The sequence below is a fragment of the Nothobranchius furzeri genome, chromosome 17 (assembly GCF_043380555.1).
Source record: "Nothobranchius furzeri strain GRZ-AD chromosome 17, NfurGRZ-RIMD1, whole genome shotgun sequence".
Taxonomy (NCBI): Eukaryota; Metazoa; Chordata; class Actinopteri; order Cyprinodontiformes; family Nothobranchiidae; genus Nothobranchius; species Nothobranchius furzeri.
In genome coordinates this window covers 45,749,745-45,774,560 of record NC_091757.1, presented here as the reverse complement: position 1 = coordinate 45,774,560, position 24,816 = coordinate 45,749,745, and the positions used below count along the sequence as shown (strand labels likewise).

At 45.3% G+C, this 24,816-nt stretch overlaps 2 protein-coding genes across 3 annotated transcripts; both read right to left on the bottom strand.

The window, feature by feature from the left end:
* Positions 1-283: 283 nt before the first annotated feature.
* Positions 284-23,994, bottom strand: tmem119a (transmembrane protein 119a). Of its 2 annotated transcripts, XM_054731762.2 has the most exons (3): positions 23,848-23,994; positions 3,615-3,663; positions 284-1,162 (listed from the first exon to the last, which is right to left on the bottom strand). In XM_054731762.2, the coding sequence occupies exon 3, from the start codon at positions 1,141-1,143 to the stop codon at positions 415-417; it is 729 nt and encodes a 242-aa protein (XP_054587737.2). In that variant the 5' UTR covers positions 1,144-1,162; positions 3,615-3,663; positions 23,848-23,994; the 3' UTR covers positions 284-414. The 2 variants fall into 2 exon arrangements, with proteins under 2 accessions (XP_054587737.2, XP_054587738.2); XM_054731763.2 differs by lacking the exon at positions 3,615-3,663 and having other exon boundaries at positions 23,848-23,975.
* Positions 20,942-23,791, bottom strand: LOC129153025 (golgin subfamily A member 6-like protein 25). The gene has a single exon (XM_054731716.2). The coding sequence runs from the start codon at positions 23,789-23,791 to the stop codon at positions 20,942-20,944; it is 2,850 nt and encodes a 949-aa protein (XP_054587691.2).
* Positions 23,995-24,816: the final 822 nt, after the last annotated feature.

Genomic DNA, 24,816 nt, shown 5'->3' with positions numbered 1-24,816 from the left:
ACCACTAAAACACACATGGATTACTACCTCCTGTATCCACGGAAACCAGCTGTCTCTACATGCTCTATGTCTACCCTGCATACTCTAAACACGTCTGCATGCACCAACTTTACATTATCCTCCATCTGTTCCATTTCATTTGTGCTATTTTCGTTCTTTAAGCACGTTTTCCAGGTTTGAACTCATGACTTCTCTACCTTCATTGACCTGTTTGGATCATTTAATAAAAAAAATCAAAGTAAAGTAGCAGCTATGATGTGAAACTGCAAAAACACCTGAGTGTTCCCTTAAAATAGCCTTTTCAGATGTTTTAATTTCAATATAAATTATTGGTTTTATTTTGAAATAGAGTAGGATTTAATCCCGATGACCTATTTTCCTGCGTGTGTGTGTAGTAAAAGTCCTGGTCGGACCCTAATGGTTGGCTCTTTTCAGATGGCAGGTGCAGACCGGCTGACTGGTGCTGGGACTGAAGCTCTGCTGGACCTTCACTTCCTCTCTCTGCTTAGACTCCTCTCTCCGTTTCTCCACCTCCTCCACTTCTCTGACCTTTCTGACCTCCTGACGAGGCGACGATCTGACGTCTCTCCCCCGTTCTCCCACCAGAGCCTTGGAGGGCGTGCGGAGGTGCTTGGGAGAAGCCGAGCTCAGAGTCTGCACCTTCTTGACGTGATCCACGGCGAACGGTTTCTCCTGGAGCTCGCCAGAGCTCCTGCTTCCTCCAGTTTTACTGGCCGTTTTGTTCTTGGGCGGGTTATGAAGGGGCTTGTAAGCCTCCAGTTTGCGCTTCTGACTCATGGCCGAGGCGCAGCAGATGATGAAGACCATGACGATGAGGAGAGAGGTAACCACGATGATGATCAGCAGGTTTTCCTGCAGGAAGTCCACCACCCTGGTGAGGACAAAGTCTTTCAGGCGGATCATGGTGGTGGTGATGGTGTTGGTGATGGCGGTGGTGAGGTTGGGAGGCTCAGTCAGCACAGTGAGATGCACAGGCGCTTGGGTGGAGAAGGGTGTGGGGAATAGGAGCTCCGGCTCAGCCCCATCGCCACTGCTGTCCATGGATATGTTGTAGAACAAGGGAGAGGCGCAACACACGCTGCAGCAGAGCCAGAGCAGAGTCACAGAGGCGAAGGACTTCATCTTCAACAAACTACAGGTGCTGAAACAGAAACGGAAGGAAACATTAAAGGTGTTGAACTCTTGCTTAATCAGTACATTTTCAGTGGTCTCTGATAGGAAAGAATTATTTGTCAGTCATACTCAGTGGGAAAAATATACTGGTGCACCATTTCCAGGAACTAGAAGTGAGCCGCATCACAGATGAGCTTCAGACGGCAGGTGTTGTAGTCTTATTTCCTGATATTTGGACATCTCACCTCTGATTGGCTAACAGCAATGCGACTCTACCACTGACTTGCAACGTGGTGTTTTATCTCCACAAACATCACAATCCTGGAGGAGTTCTGCTGTGTGGTGGAGTTGCCAATGCTAACGTTAGCTTATACTAGTCGAGACGTCCTCTGCTGATTCCTGGATGTTAAAACAACAACAGCCTTCCTCGTCTCGAGTCAACATGTGTGAGTCCAAGTGACGCAGGGCGGTAAAGATTTTCAAATCCTAGTGTTTCAACATTTATTTTCTATCAGAAGCTAAAGCAGGAGATAGGTGTAGGAGACTATTTTCATGTTCAGCCTGCATAAAAACTCTGATTTATTGATTATAATAGAAATAATCACTAAAACTAGTTTTTTCAGTGTTCCACACCTTTAATCTGGGGAAAGTACAAACGTGTCCCAATATTCCCATGAATCCAGGATGCTTCATCTGCGCAACAGAAACATCCCTGTTTGCTGGAACACCGTCCTGTTTGGTGACAGAATCTAAACCCATCTGAGCTCAGACACCCTGGTCCTAGCTAATCCCGACCCATCGGGTTTCTAGGCCTTCCATCTTCCCCTCTCAGCTTGGAGCAGATCTATTTCAGCAGGCACCATTTTAGCCATCTCTCATTTGGGGTGGAGACAGCGAGCTTGGTGCTGGAGGCCTTATAATTTGTAAAGCAGAGGGAGGCCACCCATCCACCACACCAAAGCCAGGCGGAAGCAGGGAGCAGGGAGGCGTGAGAGACCTGCGGCTGTGGCCTCTATATTTGCACTGGGCACCAGCTGCTCGCTGCCTGCCCTCAGCAGACCTGAGGGAGATATTTCTGCTTCCCTGAGGAAAAAACAACAATCTGCATTTACTTACAGAACAACTGTCTGAACAAACTCCCCGACCAATCCTGTTGACAGTTCCCTCTCTGTTTTCTCCTCATCCTGACAAAGAAAGCTGCAGCCAGCGCATCTGTTAACATCTCAGACCTGTTTCACTCTTAACTCGGTGTGTAATTATGTAGCGCCAAGATGTAAAGACAACCCTCTAATCAGCATCCTGTTAAACTCAAGCTGCTGCACAGCGAGAGCCCTCCGCTCCTTGTGTGGTCAGTTTTCTACCGGACCACAAGGTGGGTCTTCATCCTTGGATGTACCGCTATGGAGCAGATCCCAGCCTCCGATCCCAGTAATTACAGCTAAAATTACATTTCCTCAATGCCATTCTGGGATTGAATTCCCTGCCCATTACATGGCAGAGAACAGCTCTCAGATTTAGATGCATCACTGACGGATTTAGTGAATTTTGCTTATTTTTCCTTATTTGTAACATTTTTAGTCTAAAGCTGAACTTTTGAGTTGAATCTCATGTTCTGTAAAAATTAGTGTTTATAGCTAAGAGTTGGAAATGTAGAATTAGTCAGTTACAGGGTTTGATTAGTAAACGTTCATTCATTCTGAGTTTTTATCACAGATTTTCTACACAACTAGTTCCTGTCTGGGAGCACGAGGAGCAGAATTTAAAGTTTAGTTAAAAGCATATAAAAACATTTTGATATTTGATGAAGATTTAAAAACAAATTACTTGAACAGATTTGATGCAATAGTTTATAATTAATAACGTAATTAATAAATTACAAAAATCTAGTCCAGTTTAAAAGCATTTGTCCTGCTTTAAAATCAATCTATGATAATAAACCACCTTAACGTGGAGAAAAGTCTTAAAAAAGGATAAAAATCCAAAAACAACAACTGAAATTTTTGTTTATATCTTAAAATAAATAAATATTCTGATGCATCTAAAATCCTTTTAGCAAATGTTGTATTCTGTTTCTTAAACATTCTGATTTTTAAAGTTTATTTGCTGTTTTACTTGATGACAATTTTTAGTAGGTTAAATTAAGACATTTCCTGTGAAAAACAGAAAATATGACTAATATGCATTTATTAAACCATAAAAATTCTTTACGCCATTTTGTGGGGAAAAATAGCAAATGAAAGATTATTGTGTTTAAAATTTCTAATCAAAGCCATCACTGAAAGTAGTCTTTACATATTTGTGGAAATTAAGCAATTTGTTGACTTTTTGTAACAAAGAACATAAAGTTTTCTTGTCTTTTTTTAGATTTTCGGCTGCAATCTTGCAGCTAATCCGAACAAATAGTTAAAATCAGTGTTTTCAACTTAAATGTTAAAGGGAAATAAAATAATCCTCCAAATCAAACCTAAATATTTACTCACAGAATGATCGTTTCCTGGTGGTGGGTGCAGCTGAATGATGAGCTGAAGACTGCAGGGTGAAGAAGAAAGGGAGAGTGAGTTTCCGAGCATTCACCCTCCCTGCTGAGTTAGACGCTGATTTTTTAACTCTGTTCTAAAAAGTCTTGAAGTAAACTAATGTCCAACCCTCTCTTCTCAGCACCTCCTCCTCAACTTTCCACCCTCAGTCTGTTCTTATTCCTGTAAGCTCGTGCTGCACTTTCCACATTTTTAATGGAAAAATGAGCCTAAATGTATAAACCTGGTGAGATTTTAAAAACAAAAGGTCAGTTTTTTGCTTCCAGGAATCTTTCTGTGCAAATAACATTTTATTTGAACAAATTAGTTATTTTTTAACCCAAATGTTTACTGTGGTTTAAGAACAGCTGCAGCGATGTTGCAGCATCAGTTCTGTGTTTTTAGCAGAAAATGTTATTTCTGGGTTTGTTGGGGCGAGTCTGGCCACTGAATCCTCTCTAATTATGCCCAGAGTGATTACAGCTTTACTCTCAGGCAGAGAGCAGCACAGTCAGAAAACACCAGTTACATCCCAAAAGTGGCACATGGATTCAGCAGAATGCCCATTTTTGGTGCCCAAATCTCAGATTTTGAGATGCTAGACATTAAAGTTCCATAGAAATATATGGTTGATACGGAACATGCTTAGAAAGTTCTTCACTCTGAATCCCTCTCACATGAAGCTATTTCAGCATACATTCTTAAGTTTCAGTTCCTTCCAGAATGAGCCATTTCAGAGCTCTGTCACTTTAACTCATTCGCTGCCAGCCGTTTCCTGACTGGTAAAGCCCTTCGCTGCCAGCACTTCTCACCGTTTTTACTGTTTTTTTTAAGAGTCACAGAACGTTGCGCGCTAGGATGATGTCGACACCAAAACAAAGAGGAGACTCACCTCTTACATCAGGAAGAATCAACGCGTTTTGAGCGCTATCTGTTCTTTCACAATCCGCTGTTGAATTGTGATCGGCAGAAGCTTTTCCGGTCTGCACCTCACTTTTTTTACTGCAGCGGCCTAAAACGATCTCCTAACACATGGATTTTCTGCTTCCTGATCACGTGAAGTGTGACATATGCAGATGAAAGTCGGCTTTAGAGCTGAGATGTTCTCAAGGTGCGGGGGCTCGTTCTGATGCCCACACAGTAAAAAAAATGCAAATGACGACTTTAGTTGTCATTGGCAGTGAATGAGTTAAGAAAACTAGCTGGAGCTGGCCACGCCCACCCATCCCCCATTTACCCTGACTTTCCACTGGATTGCCCACAAGGTCCTTTCCAGCCGGGAGCATTTCGGATGCAAAATGGCAGCAAAAGCATCCCATGAGGTCACAAAATCACAGGGAAATTAGAGGATTACGTGGGATTTTAGCAGTTCATGCAATAAGAAAGGAGAAAGGTGGCTACATGCATCCAAAAGGGTCCATGGTTTATTCTCTGTTCCATTGAAATCAGCTACAGAAGTTTCACAGATGTTTTACCTTTTTTTTTTTACTAAGCAACTAGAAATCTGCACGACTTAAAGAGAGAGTAACACCCAAGTTAACATTTTTTTGCTGACCTGTATGTTTCTATAACCTGTATAGATGAGTGTAATGGTGCTGTAGACATGTGTAATAATTGGTGTGGCAGTTTAGTACAACTTACTTTAAAGTTAATATTTCAGCCCAAAACCGTAAATATATCTCCATCTTCAGGTTAAAACTCCGCTCCACACTGATTTAGAATCAGCCACAGCCTCCTTCCTGCAGTCAGTTTCTGTCTGCTCTTCTCCAGAGCAGTGAGTCTGCTCCTTTTGTGAGCTCGTGTGCATGTGCAAGTGTGCGCATGCATGTTGACGACTCTTTTTTCTTACGGAGAAACTCCGAGAGCGCGCTTGAGGAGGGTTGCTGCCAGTCATTGCCCCAGTGTCCCTCCCTTTTCCCAGGTATTTTTCTAACTGGAAATCTAGTTGAGAAGTCTCCACCCATGGTATAACTCTCACTTTTGAGAAAACCATCTGGAGCTGGCCACGCCCACCCATCCCTTGCTCAGACCTCCATAAACTGAGAAGCTCCAACTTCCGGGAGGCGCCAGGAGTAGAGCCACTGCTCCTCCAGCATCAGCTCTCTCTAGAACAGGGGTGAGCAAGAGCGGCGTTAGGCCCGGCTACTTGGGCTGAAGCCCCGGATGTTTCATAGAAAGCCCTGGATCTAAATCGCGGAAGTAACATCATCATCTTCGTCTTCCTCCGCTTATCCGGGTCCGGGTCGCGGGGGCAGCATCCCAATTAGGGAGCTCCAGGCCGTCCTCTCCCCGGCCTTGTCCACCAGCTCCTCCGGCAGGACCCCAAGGCGTTCCCGGACCAGATTGGAGATGTAACCTCTCCAACGTGTCCTGGGTCGACCCGGGGGCCTTCTGCCGGCAGGACATGCCCGAAACACCTCCCCGGGGAGGCGTCCAGGAGGCATCCTGACCAGATGCCCAAACCACCTCAACTGGCTCCTTTCGATCCGGAGGAGCAGCGGTTCTACTCCGAGTCCCTCCCGAATGTCCGAGCTCCTCACCCTATCTCTAAGGCTGAGCCCGGCCACCCTACGGAGGAAACTCATTTCGGCCGCTTGTATCCGCGATCTCGTTCTTTCGGTCATTACCCAAAGCTCATGACCATAGGTGAGGATTGGGACGTAGATCGACCGGTAAATCGAGAGCCTGGCTTTCTGGCTCAGCTCCCTCTTCCCCACGACAGATCGGCTCAGCGTCCGCATCACTGCAGACGCCGAACCAATCCGCCTGTCGATCTCCCGATCCCTCCTACCCTCACTCGTGAACAAGACCCCGAGATACTTAAACTCCTCCACTTGAGGTAGGACCTCTCCCCCGACCCGGAGGTGGCAAGCCACCCTTTTCCGGTCGAGAACCATGGTCTCAGATTTGGAGGTGCTGATCCTCATCCCAGCCGCTTCACATTTGGCCGCGAACCTACCCAGCAAGAGCTGAAGGTCAGAGCTGGATGAAGCTAGGAGGACCACATCATCCGCAAAAAGCAGAGACGAGATTATCCTGCCACCAAACTCGACACACTCCACACCACGGCTGCGTCTAGAAATTCTGTCCATAAAAGTGATGAACAGAACCGGTGACAAAGGGCAGCCCTGGCGGAGTCCAACCCTCACTGGGAACAGGTCCGACTTACTACCGGCTATGCGAACCAAACTCACGCTCCTCTGGTAAAGGGACTGAATGGCCCTTAACAGAAAGCCACCCACCCCATACTCCTGGAGCGTCCCCCACAGGGTGCCCCTGGGGACACGGTCATAAGCCTTCTCCAAATCCACAAAGCACATGTGGATTGGTTGGGCAAACTCCCATGCCCCCTCCATCACCCTTGCAAGGGTATAGAGCTGGTCCACAGTTCCACGGCCAAGACGAAAACCACATTGCTCCTCCTCTATCTGAGATTCAACTATCGATCGGACCCTCCTCTCCAGTACCTTGGCGTAGACCTTTCCAGGGAGGCTGAGGAGTGTGATCCCCCTATAGTTGGAACACACCCTCAGGTCACCCTTCTTAAAGATGGGGACCACCACCCCGGTCTGCCACTCCCTAGGAACTGCCCCCGATGACCACGCAATGTTGTAGAGACGTGTCAACCATGACAGCCCTACAACATCCATAGCCTTGAGATACCCAGGACGAACCTCATCCGCCCCCGGGGCTCCGCCGCTGTGTAGTTGTTTGACTACCTCAGCAACTTCTGCCCCCGAGATCGGACAGTCCATCCCCAGGCCTCCCAGCTCTGGTTCCTCCTCGGAATGCGCATTGGTGGGATTGAGGAGCTCCTCAAAGTATTCCTTCCACCATCCGACTATAGCCTCAGTTGACGTCAGCAGCTCCCCATCCCCACTGTAAACAGTGTGAGCGAGTTGCTGCCTTCCTCTCCTGAGGCGCCGGACAGTTTGCCAGAACCTCTTTGGAGCCGATCGATAGTCTTTCTCCATGGCCTCACCAAACTCCTCCCACGCCCGAGATTTTGCCTCGGCAACTGCCACTGCTGCACCCCGCTTGGCTATCCGGTACCTGTCTGCTGCCTCCGGAGACCCACAGACCAGCCACGTCCTGTAGGCCTCCTTCTTCAGCCTGACGGCTCCCCGAACCTCTGGTGTCCACCAGCGGGTACGGGGGTTGCCACCACGACTGGCACCGGCCACCTTACGACCACAGCTAGCAACAGCCGCCTCGACAATCGCAGAGTGGAACAAGGCCCACTCGGACTCAATGTCCCCCACTGCTCTCGGGACGTGGTCAAAGCTCTGCCGGAGGTGGGAGTTGAAGACCGTCTTGACAGGTTCTTCTGCCAGGCGTTCCCAGCAGACCCTCACTATGCGTTTGGGTCTGCCAGGTCTACGCGGCATGTTCCCTTGCCATCTGATCCAACTCACCACCAGGTGGTGATCAGTTGACAGCTCCGCCCCTCTCTTCACTCGGGTGTCCAAAACATACGGCCGCAGGTCAGATGATACGACTACAAAATCTATCATCGACCTGTGACCTAGGCTGCCCTGGTACCAAGTGTACCGGTGGGCATCCTTATGTTCGAACATGGTGTTCGTTATGGCCAAACTGCGGCTTGCACAGAAGTCCAATAAAAAAAACACCGCTCGAGTTCAGATTAGGTGGGCCGTTCCTCCCAATCACACCCCTCCAGGTCAAGCTGTCATTGCCCACGTGAGCATTGAAGTCCCCCAGCAGGACAATGGAGTCCCCTGATGGAGCACTATCTAGCACTCGTCCCAGGGACTCCAAAAAGGGTGGGTACTCTGAACTGATATTTGGCCCATAAGCACAAACAACAGTCAGGACCCGTTCCCCGACCCGAAGGCGCAAGGAAGCTACCCTCTTGTCCCCCGGGGTAAACCCCAACACACAGGCAGAGAGTCTCGGGGCTAACAAAAAGCCAACCCCAGCCCTCCGCCTCTCACCCGGAGCAACTCCAGCAAAGTAGAGTGTCCAACCCCTCTCCAGGTCTCGGGTTCCAGAGCCAATGCAATGTGTCGAGATGAGTCCGACTATATCTAGCCAAGTACCGCTCAACCTCTGCCACAAGCTCCGGCTCCTTCCCCGCCAGCGAGGTGACGTTCCATGTCCCAAAAACTAGTTTTCTTGTCCGGGGATTGGACCGCCAAGGCTCCCGCCTTGGTCTGCCACCCGATTCGCATTGCACCGGACCCTTCATGTTCCTCCTGCGGGTGGTGGGTCCACAGTTGGACGATCCCATGTATCCGGTTCGGGCTGGGCCCGGCCGGGCCCCATGGGCGAAAGCCCGGCCACCAGGCGCTCGCTCACGGGCCCCAACCACAGGCCTGGCTCCAGGGTGGGACCCCGGTAACCCTCCGGGCCGGGTACTCTGACTCTTCGGAAGTAACATGCAGTACCAAAGTCCAACAGAGAGGGAGCAGCTGGCAGTAGTTTGTATACAGCCTGCCTGAGCCTCCACCACTGAAGAAGAAGCCCTTCAGCAGCCGGCTTATTCTACACTCTGCCTGAAACGCATGAGTGAAGATGGACATAAGGACATTTTTTAGACCAAAAGTACGGCGACAGAACCCCAGCTTTGATGAGACTGGTGTTGACTCAGGTTTGTGAGTCTTATTTGAAAATATTTGTTGTGCTGCTGGTTTGCCTAAAGTTAGCTTACTATCAGGTAAAGTTGATGGAGAACGAAAGGGAATATTTACTATCATCTCACACTAAACACTAACAGGAACAATACTCTGCCCTGAAAATGCTTAATATGTTGCATCAGATTAAAAATTATGTGGTACAAGACAAATATGATGTTGACTAGAGCGTGTCACATGTGTGCGCGCGCGTGCGTGTGTGTGCACGCGCGCGTGCGTGTGTTAAGCCCCGGATGTTCTTCAGTCCTTAATCCGCCCCTGGGGGTGAGCAATCCCAGCACCATTATCTAGCATGTTTTATTTTTTCCCTTGCTTCAACACACCTGATTCAAATCAACAGCGGATCAACATGCTTCTGCGGAGCTTGATGAGTTGCTAAGTAGGTGAATCATATGTGCAGGAACAGGGAAATAAAAAAAATGCTGGAAAGCAGCCCTCTAGGACAGGAATTGCCCACCCATGCTCTAGAGTCTAGACCAGGGGGTGTCAAACTCAAATTCACACTGGGCCGAAGTTGTGGGCCAAACTTAATATTTTTTGAAAAAGTGACGGCAAATTTGCACATTTTCTTTATCAACATACATGAAATTAACATACATGAAATTTTGATCCTTTTCATTTGGAAACAAACTTATTTTTGCATTAACACTGAATGTGGAATAACCAAATTAGACATGAGCAAGTCAATTTTAAATAAAACCCATCAGTGGTATTCATTACTTGCGGTATATAAGCATTTTTAAAATCTATTCAGGGTATATGTTTTCTTGTTGTTTATTCATTTTTCTTATTTTTTATTCTCCTTTTTTTCTCTTGTAATAAGTGTCATCGCTGCTGTGACAGCTTTCCCCACTGAGGAGCAATAAAGGGATTTTCTATTCTATTCATCACGTACTAACAACAAGAAAAAAATATAATTTTATCTTGAATGAAAATGCAATATCTCACCTGTTAACTTTCATGTTTTGGAGCAGAAAAAGAGCATAAAATTAAAATATTTAAAGCTCAGTTTGCTCCACTGATTTACTGTGATCTCCTCCTTGAACCGTCACCTTATCGTGGTGGAGGAGTTTGAGTGCCCTAATGATCCTAGGAGCTATGTTGTCTGGGGCACTTAGTGCCCCTGGTAGGGTCTCCCATGGCAAATTGGTCTTAGGTGAAGGGTGAGACAAAGAACGGTTCGAAGGATCTTTCATGGCGGTTAAAACGAAGAGTCGGAGTACCCGGCCCGGAGGGTTACCGGGGTCCCACCCTGGAGCCAGGCCTGGGGTTGGGGCCCGTGAGCGAGCGCCTGGTGGCCGGGCTTTCGCCCATGGGGCCCGGCCGGGCCCAGCCCGAACCGGATACATGGGCTCGTCCAACTGTGGACCCACCACCCGCAGGAGGAACATGAAGGGTCCGGTGCAATGCGAATCGGGTGGCAGACCAAGGCGGGAGCCTTGGTGGTCCAATCCCCGGACAAGAAAACTAGTTTTTGGGACATGGAACGTCACCTCGCTGGCGGGGAAGGAGCCGGAGCTTGTGGCAGAGGTTGAGCGGTACCGGCTAGATATAGTCGGACTCACCTCGACACATTGCATTGGCTCTGGAACCCGAGACCTGGAGAGGGGTTGGACACTCTACTTTGCTGGAGTTGCTCCGGGTGAGAGGCGGAGGGCTGGGGTTGGCTTTTTGTTAGCCCCGAGACTCTCTGCCTGTGTGTTGGGGTTTACCCCGGGGGACAAGAGGGTAGCTTCCTTGCGCCTTCGGGTCGGGGAACGGGTCCTGACTGTTGTTTGTGCTTATGGGCCAAATATCAGTTCAGAGTACCCACCCTTTTTGGAGTCCCTGGGACGAGTGCTAGATAGTGCTCCATCAGGGGACTCCATTGTCCTGCTGGGGGACTTCAATGCTCACGTGGGCAATGACAGCTTGACCTGGAGGGGTGTGATTGGGAGGAACGGCCCACCTAATCTGAACTCGAGCGGTGTTTTGTTATTGGACTTCTGTGCAAGCCGCAGTTTGGCCATAACGAACACCATGTTCGAACATAAGGATGCCCACCGGTACACTTGGTACCAGGGCAGCCTAGGTCACAGGTCGATGATAGATTTTGTAGTCGTATCATCTGACCTGCGGCCGTATGTTTTGGACACCCGAGTGAAGAGAGGGGCGGAGCTGTCAACTGATCACCACCTGGTGGTGAGTTGGATCAGATGGCAAGGGAACATGCCGCGTAAACCTGGCAGACCCAAACGCATAGTGAGGGTCTGCTGGGAACGCCTGGCAGAAGAACCTGTCAAGACGGTCTTCAACTCCCACCTCCGGCAGAGCTTTGACCACGTCCCGAGAGCAGTGGGGGACATTGAGTCCGAGTGGGCCTTGTTCCACTCTGCGATTGTCGAGGCGGCTGTTGCTAGCTGTGGTCGTAAGGTGGCCGGTGCCAGTCGTGGTGGCAACCCCCGTACCCGCTGGTGGACACCAGAGGTTCGGGGAGCCGTCAGGCTGAAGAAGGAGGCCTACAGGGTGTGGCTGGTCTGTGGGTCTCCGGAGGCAGCAGACAGGTACCGGATAGCCAAGCGGGGTGCAGCAGTGGCAGTTGCCGAGGCAAAATCTCGGGCGTGGGAGGAGTTTGGTGAGGCCATGGAGAAAGACTATCAATCGGCTCCAAAGAGGTTCTGGCAAACTGTCCGGCGCCTCAGGAGAGGAAGGCAGCAACTCGCTCACACTGTTTACAGTGGGGATGGGGAGCTGCTGACGTCAACTGAGGCTATAGTCGGACGGTGGAAGGAATACTTTGAGGAGCTCCTCAATCCCACCAATGCGCATTCCGAGGAGGAACCAGAGCTGGGAGGCCTGGGGATGGACTGTCCGATCTCGGGGGCAGAAGTTGCTGAGGTAGTCAAACAACTACACAGCGGCGGAGCCCCGGGGGCAGATGAGGTTCGTCCTGGGTATCTCAAGGCTATGGATGTTGTAGGGCTGTCATGGTTGACACGTCTCTACAACATTGCGTGGTCATCGGGGGCAGTTCCTAGGGAGTGGCAGACCGGGGTGGTGGTCCCCATCTTTAAGAAGGGTGACCTGAGGGTGTGTTCCAACTATAGGGGGATCACACTCCTCAGCCTCCCTGGAAAGGTCTACGCCAAGGTACTGGAGAGGAGGGTCCGATCGATAGTTGAATCTCAGATAGAGGAGGAGCAATGTGGTTTTCGTCCTGGCCGTGGAACTGTGGACCAGCTCTATACCCTTGCAAGGGTGATGGAGGGGGCATGGGAGTTTGCCCAACCAATCCACATGTGCTTTGTGGATTTGGAGAAGGCTTATGACCGTGTCCCCAGGGGCACCCTGTGGGGGACGCTCCAGGAGTATGGGGTGGGTGGCTTTCTGTTAAGGGCCATTCAGTCCCTTTACCAGAGGAGCGTGAGTTTGGTCCGCATAGCCGGTAGTAAGTCGGACCTGTTCCCAGTGAGGGTTGGACTCCGCCAGGGCTGCCCTTTGTCACCGGTTCTGTTCATCACTTTTATGGACAGAATTTCTAGACGCAGCCGTGGTGTGGAGTGTGTCGAGTTTGGTAGCAGGAGAATCTCGTCTCTGCTTTTTGCGGATGATGTGGTCCTCCTAGCTTCATCCAGCTCTGACCTTCAGCTCTTGCTGGGTAGGTTCGCGGCCGAATGTGAAGCGGCTGGGATGAGGATCAGCACCTCCAAATCTGAGACCATGGTTCTCGACCGGAAAAGGGTGGCTTGCCACCTCCGGGTCGGGGGAGAGGTCCTACCTCAAGTGAAGGAGTTTAAGTATCTCGGGGTCTTGTTCACGAGTGAGGGTAGGAGGGATCGGGAGATCGACAGGCGGATTGGTTCGGCGTCTGCAGTGATGCGGACACTGAGCCGATCTGTCGTGGGGAAGAGGGAGCTGAGCCAGAAAGCCAGGCTCTCGATTTACCGGTCGATCTACGTCCCAATCCTCACCTATGGTCATGAGCTTTGGGTAATGACCGAAAGAACGAGATCGCGGATACAAGCGGCTGAAATGAGTTTCCTCCGTAGGGTGGCCGGGCTCAGCCTTAGAGATAGGGTGAGGAGCTCGGACATTCGGGAGGGACTCGGAGTAGAACCGCTGCTCCTCCGGATCGAAAGGAGCCAGTTGAGGTGGTTTGGGCATCTGGTCAGGATGCCTCCTGGACGCCTCCCCGGGGAGGTGTTTCGGGCATGTCCTGCCGGCAGAAGGCCCCCAGGTCGACCCAGGACACGTTGGAGAGGTTACATCTCCAATCTGGTCCGGGAACGCCTTGGGGTCCTGCCGGAGGAGCTGGTGGACAAGGCCGGGGAGAGGACGGCCTGGAGCTCCCTAATTGGTATGCTGCCCCCGCGACCCGGACCCGGATAAGCGGAGGAAGACGAAGACGAAGACGAAGACGAAGATTTACTGTGATGCTCACCTGTTCCAGCTAGATACCTGCATCAGCATAGGTTTGTGCTGGTGAACATGGAGAGCGACTGAGCAGCTTGACCACGTTGTTGTGTGTCGGGGAGGAAAAATAACAACTACAGCAGGCACCGAGTCATGCTGATTTGAGCGGGTCGCTGCTCGCTGGAGTTAGATCAGCTCTGTCTGGAAGTTAGTTGGAAAACTTTCTCTTTCAGTTGTGAACACATTACTGAGCGGTTAAAATATCCATTTCTGGGCTTCAACGTCGGCAAATAGCTGAGTAAACTCGGTGCTGAGTGAGAGATGTGTTTAGTTTGTCCAAGACAGCGGAGCTGCAGACACCGGTGTTACACCAAATTCTGCAACCCATCACAATTTGTGACCCCAGGGGGCAGTGTTGCATTTTGTTGTGTCTGTACATCCTGAATTGGCATAAAAGAAGAAGATGCTATGTTAAAACCATAAACTACGTTAGCTTTGAGGAAGTTGAGCGGCGCGGACCGTGGTCACACAATATGATAGTGGCTATCACAGAATGTGACCACCTGCATCTCAGTAATAATGCAGATGTCAGAGGTCAAATGCACTTTTTTTTTATAAACCACATCATCAGAGAAGTTACCAGAAACAGTTTGTGTGATGTAAAAGTCATAATAACTGAAGTTACAGTAAGGTCACTCAATATGATAGTGGCTATCACAGAATGTTACCATCTGCATATCAGTAATAATGCAATGTATTTAATTTTCACTAAAGATGATAACAACAAAAGGCCTTTTGTAATGTTTGTGTCATTTTATTTCCCTTTCATCTCCACCAGTACATATGAGTGGCATTGGAGTGACAGAAAAAAAACATAGCAACCAAATAATCTGCAGTGGTTTCTATTAAACTGAGGATGTGGATCACAACAATTTATTTCAATAAATGGAGGTTCTGAACATTTTACCTGCGGACCTCGCATGTTGTAAAATCAATGTTTAACATTAGCAAACATTTCTTGTCAACACCCTGCTTATTGCTGCATTTATTGTCCCATTTGTTTGCAATAAACATTAACAAACACTCTTTTTAATATCCATGGTCCACGCCGCACAACTTACTCAAAGCTTACGTAGTTTACGGCAGTGTTGCCAACTGTTTTTGACTGAAAGTAGCTGAAGTTCCCCCCAAAAGTTGCTAGATGTCGCCAGGTGATGTCACGTGCTAATTTACATACTGATGGCATCATCACGCCACATTGGCATTCATTTTCCCCATACCATCTAAAAGATATACTAAAAGGGAGGAAAATAACAAAAAATATGTTATGTGTTAAAGTTATTAATTAGTATGATTAAAATGGCCCAAATTGCTTTGATATGTACAATAAATTTCAATCAATCAATCAATCAATCAAAGCTTTATTTATAAAGCGCCTTCCGCAACCCTGTCAGGAAGCCCAAAGCGCTTACCATGGTACATGGCATTTCAAAAGTATCAATAAAGTGACATTAAGACAGATATGGTGTGGTGATCTAAACAGTTCTGTTGTAGGATATAACTCAGACCTCCTGCTCTCCTCATTCTCACAGCCATTTTCCTAAAAAGCTGGAGTTTTTTTTTACACCTCATAGTTTCTCAACTTCTCTGTTGTGTATTCTCTCCATCGTTATAACGGCGCACCAAGCAACAGGGAGTGGGTGTCTCATAATATAACCATCCCTGTGTCACTGAAGGAAATTCAGATGAGCCACATGAGCTGTGTGTGTAAACGGGACGGTAGTTGAAACTCCCGTTGACTTTATTTGCCAAATGCAGGAAAAACCAAAGTGTCTGACGGCTGCAGAATCAGAGATCGCAGGTTGACGCCTGCGCCATCTCTAGTAGCAGCGTGAGCCTACAGCAGCAGCAGACGTACATCGGCGGTCTCCAGCTCTGCAACTGTACCTTTGTCTTCGGCGAATCAGCCCGGCCGAAAACGGTTTATGATTGGTCAGTCCTCGTGCACATGTGCAGATTATCGTTCTCTTTCCTTACTCCCGGAAGCACAGTTCAGAGTGCAAATGGTTTCTTTGTTGCTAATCTGTATGGAAAATCTACAAGAAAGTTCTACAGAAAGTAGCAACGGGTCCTGAGAAATGTCGCTAGGTTTGTCGCTAGGTGCTTTTTGGAAAAAAAAAGTCGTTGAGTGGGGTCAAAAAGTCGTTAGGAACAGCGACAAAGTTGCTGAGTTGGCAACACTGGTCGACTCCCAGTTAGGTCATCTAGCTAATGTATATACGATACCTATGGTTATGCATCCACATTTATGTTGTGCATTCCAGTGGGCGCTGGAGAGCATAACAGGGTCGCTGCCATATTGAATGAGTCTCCTCGTTTTCCAAAGTCAAGAGCAAGCTACAATGCCCGTTTCTATGCAGTGTAACGTGATGAAGGAGCCATTTCTACCCTCTAACAACGGTTCCCTTTTGACACAGTGCCAGAGTGCATGAAACAGCCTCAAGGTCATGCATTCGCTTCTAAACTGTTTACGTTCCAGCAATGAAGACAGAAGAACGAAGAATGAACTCTTTTCTTTTAATTAATCAAAGAACTCTATTTTAATAAAGCTAATCCATCAGAGTGTTAGTCAATATAATAAGATGTGACCGACCTGTGAAATCAAAATATTAATTACTTTATTATGATCCTATAGAAATAATAAGTACTGTGATTTTAAAGGGACTTTACGGAGTTTTGAATTTTTATGCTCGCGATTGCCCCCTCAGGCCAAAAGCGTAACGGCAGCTTCAATAGTAGGCTCGTGGACGAGGCACGCATGCTGTACGTGCACACTCCTTAACGAAAATAACAGCTGAGACAGTCCCGTGTGTGTGTGTGTGTGTGTGTGTGTGTGTGTGTGTGTGTGTGTGTGTGTGTGTGTGTGTGTGGCCCGGAGGACAGAGGACAGGAGAACGCGCAGCTACTTAATTAAAAAATTTGGTTCTGTACCTTTCTCTTCAGCACAGCCGACAAAGGTTTAAGATGGGTCAGTCCTCCTGCATGCTTAGACCATTCCCTTCCCTTGCTTGAAAAATTGTTCCAAAATGAAAGTTGAACCCACATCTTTTTTATCTGTGAATTCAATGCCGTTCGGCGAGTAAAAAAAAAAATTGGGCATCTTACTGTAAAAAAAATATACCATTAATGTAAAAAATAAACTAATTCAACCATATTCACATTTTGAATCGAACCCGGGTCTCCTGCACAAGAGTCTGACATCTCACTAGGTGAGCTAAAGCATCAGTGACATCATTTGTATCTGTAACTTTTATATGCTAGATGACAGCTGAAACAACGTTCAAAGAAAAGTTCAGAGCGAAAATGGCTATTTTGTTGCTAATTTGCAAGAAATATCCAGAAGAACGTAGCTAAGGGTCCTCAGAAATGTAACTAGGATCATCACAACTTCTGTGATGAATATTTCAGAGAGCCAAAAGCATGACAGGCAGAGAATTATTTTTTCTCATGAGATTAAAACGGCCTGAGATGGCTGTGACAGCTGGCTTTCAAACAGATCCTATCATAAAGAATAAGAGAGCAGAGTCGTCACACCCCCATAAACTAAAAATATTCTTGAAAAATGCATCTGAGGACATGTGCAGCCAGCTCCAGTGACTAAATAAACGAAGGGATCAGGATTAGGACCCAGGCACCAGTCTGCGTAAAAGACCGATGCATGTCTCATTGAGACTTTAGATTCACACAACCCAAGAAAAAATACTGTAACGTAATGGTAATGAAATGTGCTTCTTTTGGAAGCAGTGTCTAACGCGATTTGTTTTACTAACCCATTAGTTATGAAATTAGTGATTATTGTCAAATAATTCAAAAGAAAGCAGAGTACTGCACCCCTACATAAGACACATGAAATCAACTTCTCGGTCTTGGAAGTGTGATGTATCACCCCAACGTCACCCCAAGATTCATTTAGTAATGTATTTAGTGAAAAACACAGCAAGAATGCCTCTCTAATTGGCCTGCCATTTAATTAATTAGTTAATTATTAATTCAATAATGTCTTCGAAGAGGGCGGGTGGAGGTGCGCTTTAAAACACTGCAATAAAATGTCTCAGTGTCAGATGGCAGGTTGCTTTTAAAATATCTTCAGGAATTGTCTAGTTATTAGAAATTACAACATAAAAATGATGCCTAAACTATATAATAACCTAGCATTATTGGCTGTGTGTCGTGTAGGGAGCCTAGGTCTCCTCCCTTTCCGGTCGGCTCACGGTTCACCGGAAGAATGAAAAAATGGATGCAAGTCAACGGGGCTAAAAGAGCTACAGTGGGGCAAAAAAGTATTTAGTCAGCCACCAATTGTGCAAGTTCTCCCACTTAAAATGATGACAGAGGTCAGTAATTTACATCATAGGTACACTTCAACTGTGAGAGACAGAATGTGAAAAATAATCCATGAATTCACATGGCAGGATTTTTAAATAATTTATTTGTAAATCAGGGGGGAAAATAAGTATTTGGTCACTTCAAACAAGGAAAATCTCTGGCTCTCACAGACCTGTAACGTCTTCTTTAAGAAGCTTTTCTGTCCTCCACTCGTTACCTGTATTAATGGCACCTGTTTGAACTCATTATCTGTATAAAAGACACCTGTCCACAGCCTCAAACAGTCAGGCTCCAAACTCCACTATGGCCAAGACCAAAGAGCTTTCGAAGGACACCAGGAAAAGAATTGTAGACCTGCACCAGACTGGGAAGAGTGAATCTACACTAGGCAAGCAGCTTGGTGTGAAAAAATCAACTGTGGGAGCAATTATCAGAAAATGGAAGACATACAAGACCACTGATAATCTCCCTCGATCTGGGGCTCCACGCAAGATCTCATCCCGTGGGGTCAAAATGATCATGAGAACGATGAGCAAGAATCCCAGAACCACACGGGGGGACCTGGTGAATGACCTGCAGAGAGCTGGGACCACAGTAACAAAGGTCACCATCAGTAACACACTACAACGGCAGAGAATCAAATCCTGCAGTGCCAGACGTGTTCCGCTGCTGAAGCCAGTGCATGTCCAGGCCCGTCTGAAGTTTGCCAGAGAGCACATGGATGATACAGCAGAGGATTGGGAGAATGGCATGTGGTCAGATGAAACCAAAGTAGAACTTTTTGGTATAAACTCAACTCATCGTGTTTGGAGGAAGAAGAATACTGAGTTGCATCCCAAGAACACCATACCTACTGTGAAGCATGGGGGTGGGAACATCGTGCTTTGGGGCTGTTTTTCTGCTAAGGGGACAGGACGACTGATCCGTGTCAAGGACAGAATGAATGGGGCCATGTATCGTGAGATTCTGAGCCAAAATCTCCTTCCATCAGTGAGAGCTTTGAAGATGAAACGTGGCTGGGTCTTCCAACACGACAATGATCCCAAACACACCGCCCGGGCAACAAAGGAGTGGCTCCGTAAGAAGCATTTGAAAGTCCTGGAGTGGCCTAGCCAGTCTCCAGACCTCAACCCCATAGAAAATCTGTGGAGGGAGTTGAAAGTCTGTGTTGCTCGGCGACGGCCCCAAAACATCACTGCTCTCGAGAAGATCTGCATGGAGGAATGGGCCAAAATACCAGCTACTGTGTGTGCAAACCTGGTAAAGACCTATAGTAATCGTTTGACCTCTGTTATTACCAACAAAGGTTATGTTACAGAGTATTGAGTTGAATTTTTGTTATTAACCAAATACTTATTTTCCACCCTGATTTACAAATAAATTCTTTAAAAATCCTGCCATGTGAATTCATGGATTTTTTTTCACGTTCTGTCTCTCACAGTTGAAGTGTACCTATGATGAAAATTACTGACCTCTGTCATCATTTTAAGTGGGAGAACTTGCACAATCGGTGGCTGACTAAATACTTCTTTGCCCCACTGTATTTTCTAAGCCACTTTACTTGAATCGCACATATGTTATATACTGCAATTTAAATGAAAAGTAATGAAGTGTGTTTCAACCACGCCAGTCACGTACTTTGAGAGTAGCTCAATAAAATTCGTCATTAGCATGACTGCAAATCAAATGTCAGTGTGTCGCATGTATGACGTCACCACAGAATCTCCTCTCCCCTAGCTTAGCTGCTACTTACCAAATCTCGTTTTATGGCATGGTCAAAACACACATCCTACTTTTCATTTAAATTGAAGTATGACGTGTGTGTGACTCAGGGCGTTAGGTAAAGCAGACTAGAAAATGTTGGGTATTTTATTTAATCAATCCAGGCGTACCTCAAAGAAAGTCCAACACACACAAGGGGTTGAGAGATTTAGGTTTTAGGTTATCAATACCATTTACCAATAAACACCAATAATCAACAACCGGATTTTGCAAAATCTGAGAGAAGGAAGATACACACCAATGGGATGTCGGTTCGGTCTCTCGACGAGCAGAAGCTCGCAAAAAGGTTTTATTCAAAAGTAACATAGCACACACACATTAAAGATAAACACACCCACTCCCTTCACAGAAAGCAAACTTTCCCAGGTTCTTGGTATAACAGAGAAACGCTCCATCTGGACTTCACTAGGGAGCTTTTTGTGATAACAGGACTGCAGACTTACAAGGTCGAACTTCTCTGCCAGAGGTGCAGAATAATAACAAAATATGAACAAGGAATGAACCTTCGTTTGAATTAACAAACACCAGATGGTACCCAGACAAAATCATTTCCATACATCCATACATCCAATACTGTTTTTATCCAACAGAAAATGTCTCTTTTAGCCCCGTTCACTTGCTTTCATTCTTCCTGGGAACTCATGAGCCGCCTGGAAAGAGAGGACTCTCAGGCTCCCTATAGAAGAATACTCTCATGAGGGAGACAAAAAGTGTGAAATAAAACCATGTTTTTGTTTTGTGTCACAAATAAAACCCCTCCTCTTTTATCCAGGCTTGGGACTGGCAGACGTGACCCAAAAGGGACACTCAGGCAGAGTTAGTTTTTTTTTTTATGTATTTTTTATTTTATGTGTCATTTTTATTCATTTATTAATCAAATGTAAACGTTTTCTATCTAAGGAAACCCAGCTGATGTGTTGAGTAAGGGTTAGGGTAACTTAGACGTAACCTGCTGAACCAAGAGCTGCTGTGTAAAGCAGCCTGTGTGCAGCAAAAGTTATTCAGTAATTAGCTTTTCATTTCAATTCACTCACCAGCTGCTCTGTCTCCATGAATAACTCGTTTCTGATCTACTGCTCAGAGCTTTTCTGTCTCGTCGAACACCTTTTTCTGTTCTTCTAGACTTCCCATCATCTCCTGCATTTCTGCTTCGTTAGTCTTAAACTTTGGGATGTTTTTCTTCAGTTTAGCTTTACCTTTCAGCAGTTTGTCGTAGACCTGATCCAATTTGATTTTTGTTTCCTCCAGTTTCTTTTTCTCATTGTTTTGTTTAATGATTTGTTCCTGCAGTAACCACCTTTCTTCCTCAACTGTAGCCTTCTGCTTGTCCACGAGCTGGGATCTGGCTTCCAGCTCGCGTTTCTCTTCGTTTAGACGTCCAGTTGTAATTTCTATATATGTTTTCTCATAATTCAGGATTTGAACAGCATCTCTTATCTTCTGTTCGGTTTCAGTCTTTTTCTGTTCAAACTCAGATTGCTCATTGTGTAGATTTTCAATTCTAATTTCTAGATATGTTGTCTCCTCATTCAGCATTTCAACAACATCTCTTAGCTTCTGTTCGGTTTCAGTCTTTTTCTGTTCAAACTCAGATTTTTCTTCGTGTAGATTTTCAATTCTAATTTCTAGATATGTTGTCTCATCATTCAGCATTTCAACAACATCTCTTATCTCCTGTTCGGCTTCAGTCTTTTTCTGTTCAAACTCAGATTTTTCTTCGTGTAAATTTTCAATTCTAATTTCTAGATATGTTGTCTCATCATTCAGCATTTCAACAACATCTCTTATCTTCTGTTCGGCTTCAGTCTTTTTCTGTTCAAACTCAGATTTTTCTTCGTGTAAATTTTCAATTCTAATTTCTAGATATGTTGTCTCATCATTCAGCATTTCAACAACATCTCTTATCTCCTGTTCGGTTTCAGTCTTTTTCTGTTCAAACTCAGATTGCTCATTGTGTAGATTTTCAATTCTAATTTCTAGATATGTTGTCTCATCATTCAGCATTTCAACAACATCTCTTATCTTCTGTTCGGTTTCAGTCTTTTTCTGTTCAAACTCAGATTGCTCATTGTGTAGATTTTCAATTCTAATTTCTAGATATGTTGTCTCCTCATTCAGCATTTCAACAACATCTCTTAGCTTCTGTTCGGTTTCAGTCTTTTTCTGTTCAAACTCAGATTGCTCATTGTGTAGATTTTCAATTCTAATTTCTAGATATGTTGTCTCCTCATTCAGCATTTCAACAACATCTCTTAGCTTCTGTTCGGTTTCAGTCTTTTTCTGTTCAAACTCAGATTGCTCATTGTGTAGATTTTCAATTCTAATTTCTAGATATGTTGTCTCATCATTCAGCATTTCAACAACATCTCTTATCTCCTGTTCGGTTTCAGTCTTTTTCTGTTCAAACTCAGATTTTTCTTCGTGTAGATTTTCAATTCTAATTTCTAGATATGTTGTCTCATCATTCAGCATTTCAACAACATCTCTTATCTCCTGTTCGGTTTCAGTCTTTTTCTGTTCAAACTCAGATTGCTCATTGTGTAGATTTTCAATTCTAATTTCTAGATATGTTGTCTCCTCATTCAGCATTTCAACAACATCTCTTATCTCCTGTTCGGTTTCAGTCTTTTTCTGTTCAAACTCAGATTTTTCTTCGTGTAGATTTTCAATTCTAATTTCTAGATATGTTGTCTCATCATTCAGCATTTCAACAACATCTCTTAGCTTCTGTTCGGTTTCAGTCTTTTTCTGTTCAAACTCAGATTGCTCATTGTGTAGATTTTCAATTCTAATTTCTAGATATGTTGTCTCATCATTCAGCATTTCAACAACATCTCTTAGCTTCTGTTCGGTTTCAGTCTTTTTCTGTTCGAACGCAATTCTCTGCATATTTAGGTTTTCTTTAAGAGCTTCAAGCAGAAGTTTCTCATCATCCAGAGCTTTTCTCATATTTATTAAATCCTGCTCAGAGCTTTTCTTTCTAATTTCTAGATCCATTTTCTCATCATTCAGCATTTGAACGGTGTCTCTTATCTCCTGCTGTGATTCAGTCTTTGTTTTCTCAAACTCTGTTTTCTCACAGTCAAGCTGACGTTTCTCATCATCCAAAGGTTCTCTCATAGTTACAAACTCCAGCTCTGAGCTTTTCTTCGTCTGTTCAAACAACGTTTTATCTGCTTCGAGTTGAATTTTCATGTTTTCAATCTCTCTATCAGCGTCTGCTTTGGCTCTCTCGATATCCTTTATGTGTGTCTTCAATTTCTCATTTTCCTCCTGTAGGTTTTCATAAACCTCTTTCATTTGGAGTTTTGCCTGCTCAAGATGATGCCATTCCTCTTGTAGGCTTACTTTTTCTTCCTGCAGGTCGTTGCTCTGAACTGCTAAATTGTTTTTCAAAAGTTCAATCATTTCTCTTTCATCGTGCTGAAAAGTCTGAATTTCATTGATCTCGTAATCTGATAGAGATCTTTCCTCTTCAAAGTCTTTTCTCTGCTCCAGCAGAAGAGATTTCATACCCTCTATTTCCTCAATTGACCTAACTTTGCTGATTTCAAAATCTTCTCGATTTTTTGGAAGTTTAAACATTTGTTCTTCAAGCCCTTGAATCAGAGCTGTGAATTTAAACTTTAATCCTTGAATAATAGAATTTTCCTTCATTCTGGTTTCTTGGATTTGCTGTTTAACTGCATCAATGACAGAGGGAAACATGAATTCAGTGTCAAGGCTCTGAGTACTGGGCTCAGATATGACTTGGTGAAACGGGGTTTCCTCAAACCCTTCACGCTCCCTACTGATGTTCTGTTTTAAGGCTTGAATTCTAGTATATTCGTTCATTCTGGATTCCTGGATTGGCTGTTTAACTGAATCGCTGACAGTAGATAAACTGAATTCAGCCACAAGTGTCAGGTTACTGTGCTCCTCAGACATAAAGAACCTTTGAGTTTCTTTAGAAAAAAGCTGAATTTCTGCTTTTAAAAACTCACCTGAGGTTAAACTGCTAGTAATCAGAAGTGAAATAAGCCAGAAAAACACGAAACTCCTTTGAAACGTTTTTTTTCCCCAACCGGTATCCGACGTGCAACACCTACCAACCACAAGGCTGAAATAAGCTAACAGGTAGCAGTGAGTGACGTATTAAAGGGAAAGAAGATGACCCGACGCTTACGCTTGGTCACGTGATTGACGTACAGACGCTGGCAGGTAGTAGTGACGTATTAAAGGACTAGGAAAGGAGATGCAGACCCGACGCTTGGTCACGTGATTGACGTGCAGACGCTGGCCGAGCGTTCGTTTCTGAGTTTATGCGCATAGATATATATATTAGCTAGATCCCTCACCCGCGCTGTTTTTTTATTATCAATATATGCTTATTACAATTTCTCGTGGAGACAACAACACATAATGGAAACATGCAAGGCATCCTTAGTAACAATAAAAGAAAAACAAATAAGAAACTTAAAAAGAGGCACTTATATCACAAAGTAAAAACAGTGTTGCAAGATTAAAAAATTTTCTGCAGCATGACAAATGGCTTTTGCAGTTGCATTGGAATTTTTTGTACGAATCAAAGTGAATAAGAACATACGGAATTAATCTATTAAACAGGTAATGTTTGGCAGTTGTTTTTTCCATTTGCTTTCGTGGATGTGGCATTTACCCATAATAATAATGTTAACAATGAATTATTCCCATTTAATTAAGAATTTTAAATAAGAATATCTTCATTTGTAAAACGATCAAGTTCTCTTATTTTATTTCTTAACCAACAAAGGACTTCTTCCTAAAACTTCTTACTGACAGGACAGCTGAAAAATAAGTGTTCTATTCCTTCAGGTCTTCCCTTAGAGAATTCACAAGGGTCAAATTCAAAACCAAATCTCTTCCTCGGTGTCTCTGCTGATGGATAGTAGTTGTTAAGAATTTTAAATTGCATTTCTTTTACTTTTGGCATT

Excerpts from the sequence above, each read along its gene's own strand:
- tmem119a (XM_054731762.2), bottom strand. The coding sequence starts at position 1,143 with ATGAAGTCCTTCGCCTCTGTGACTCTGCTCTGGCTCTGCTGCAGCGTG.
- LOC129153025 (XM_054731716.2), bottom strand. The coding sequence starts at position 23,791 with ATGTCTGAGGAGCACAGTAACCTGACACTTGTGGCTGAATTCAGTTTA.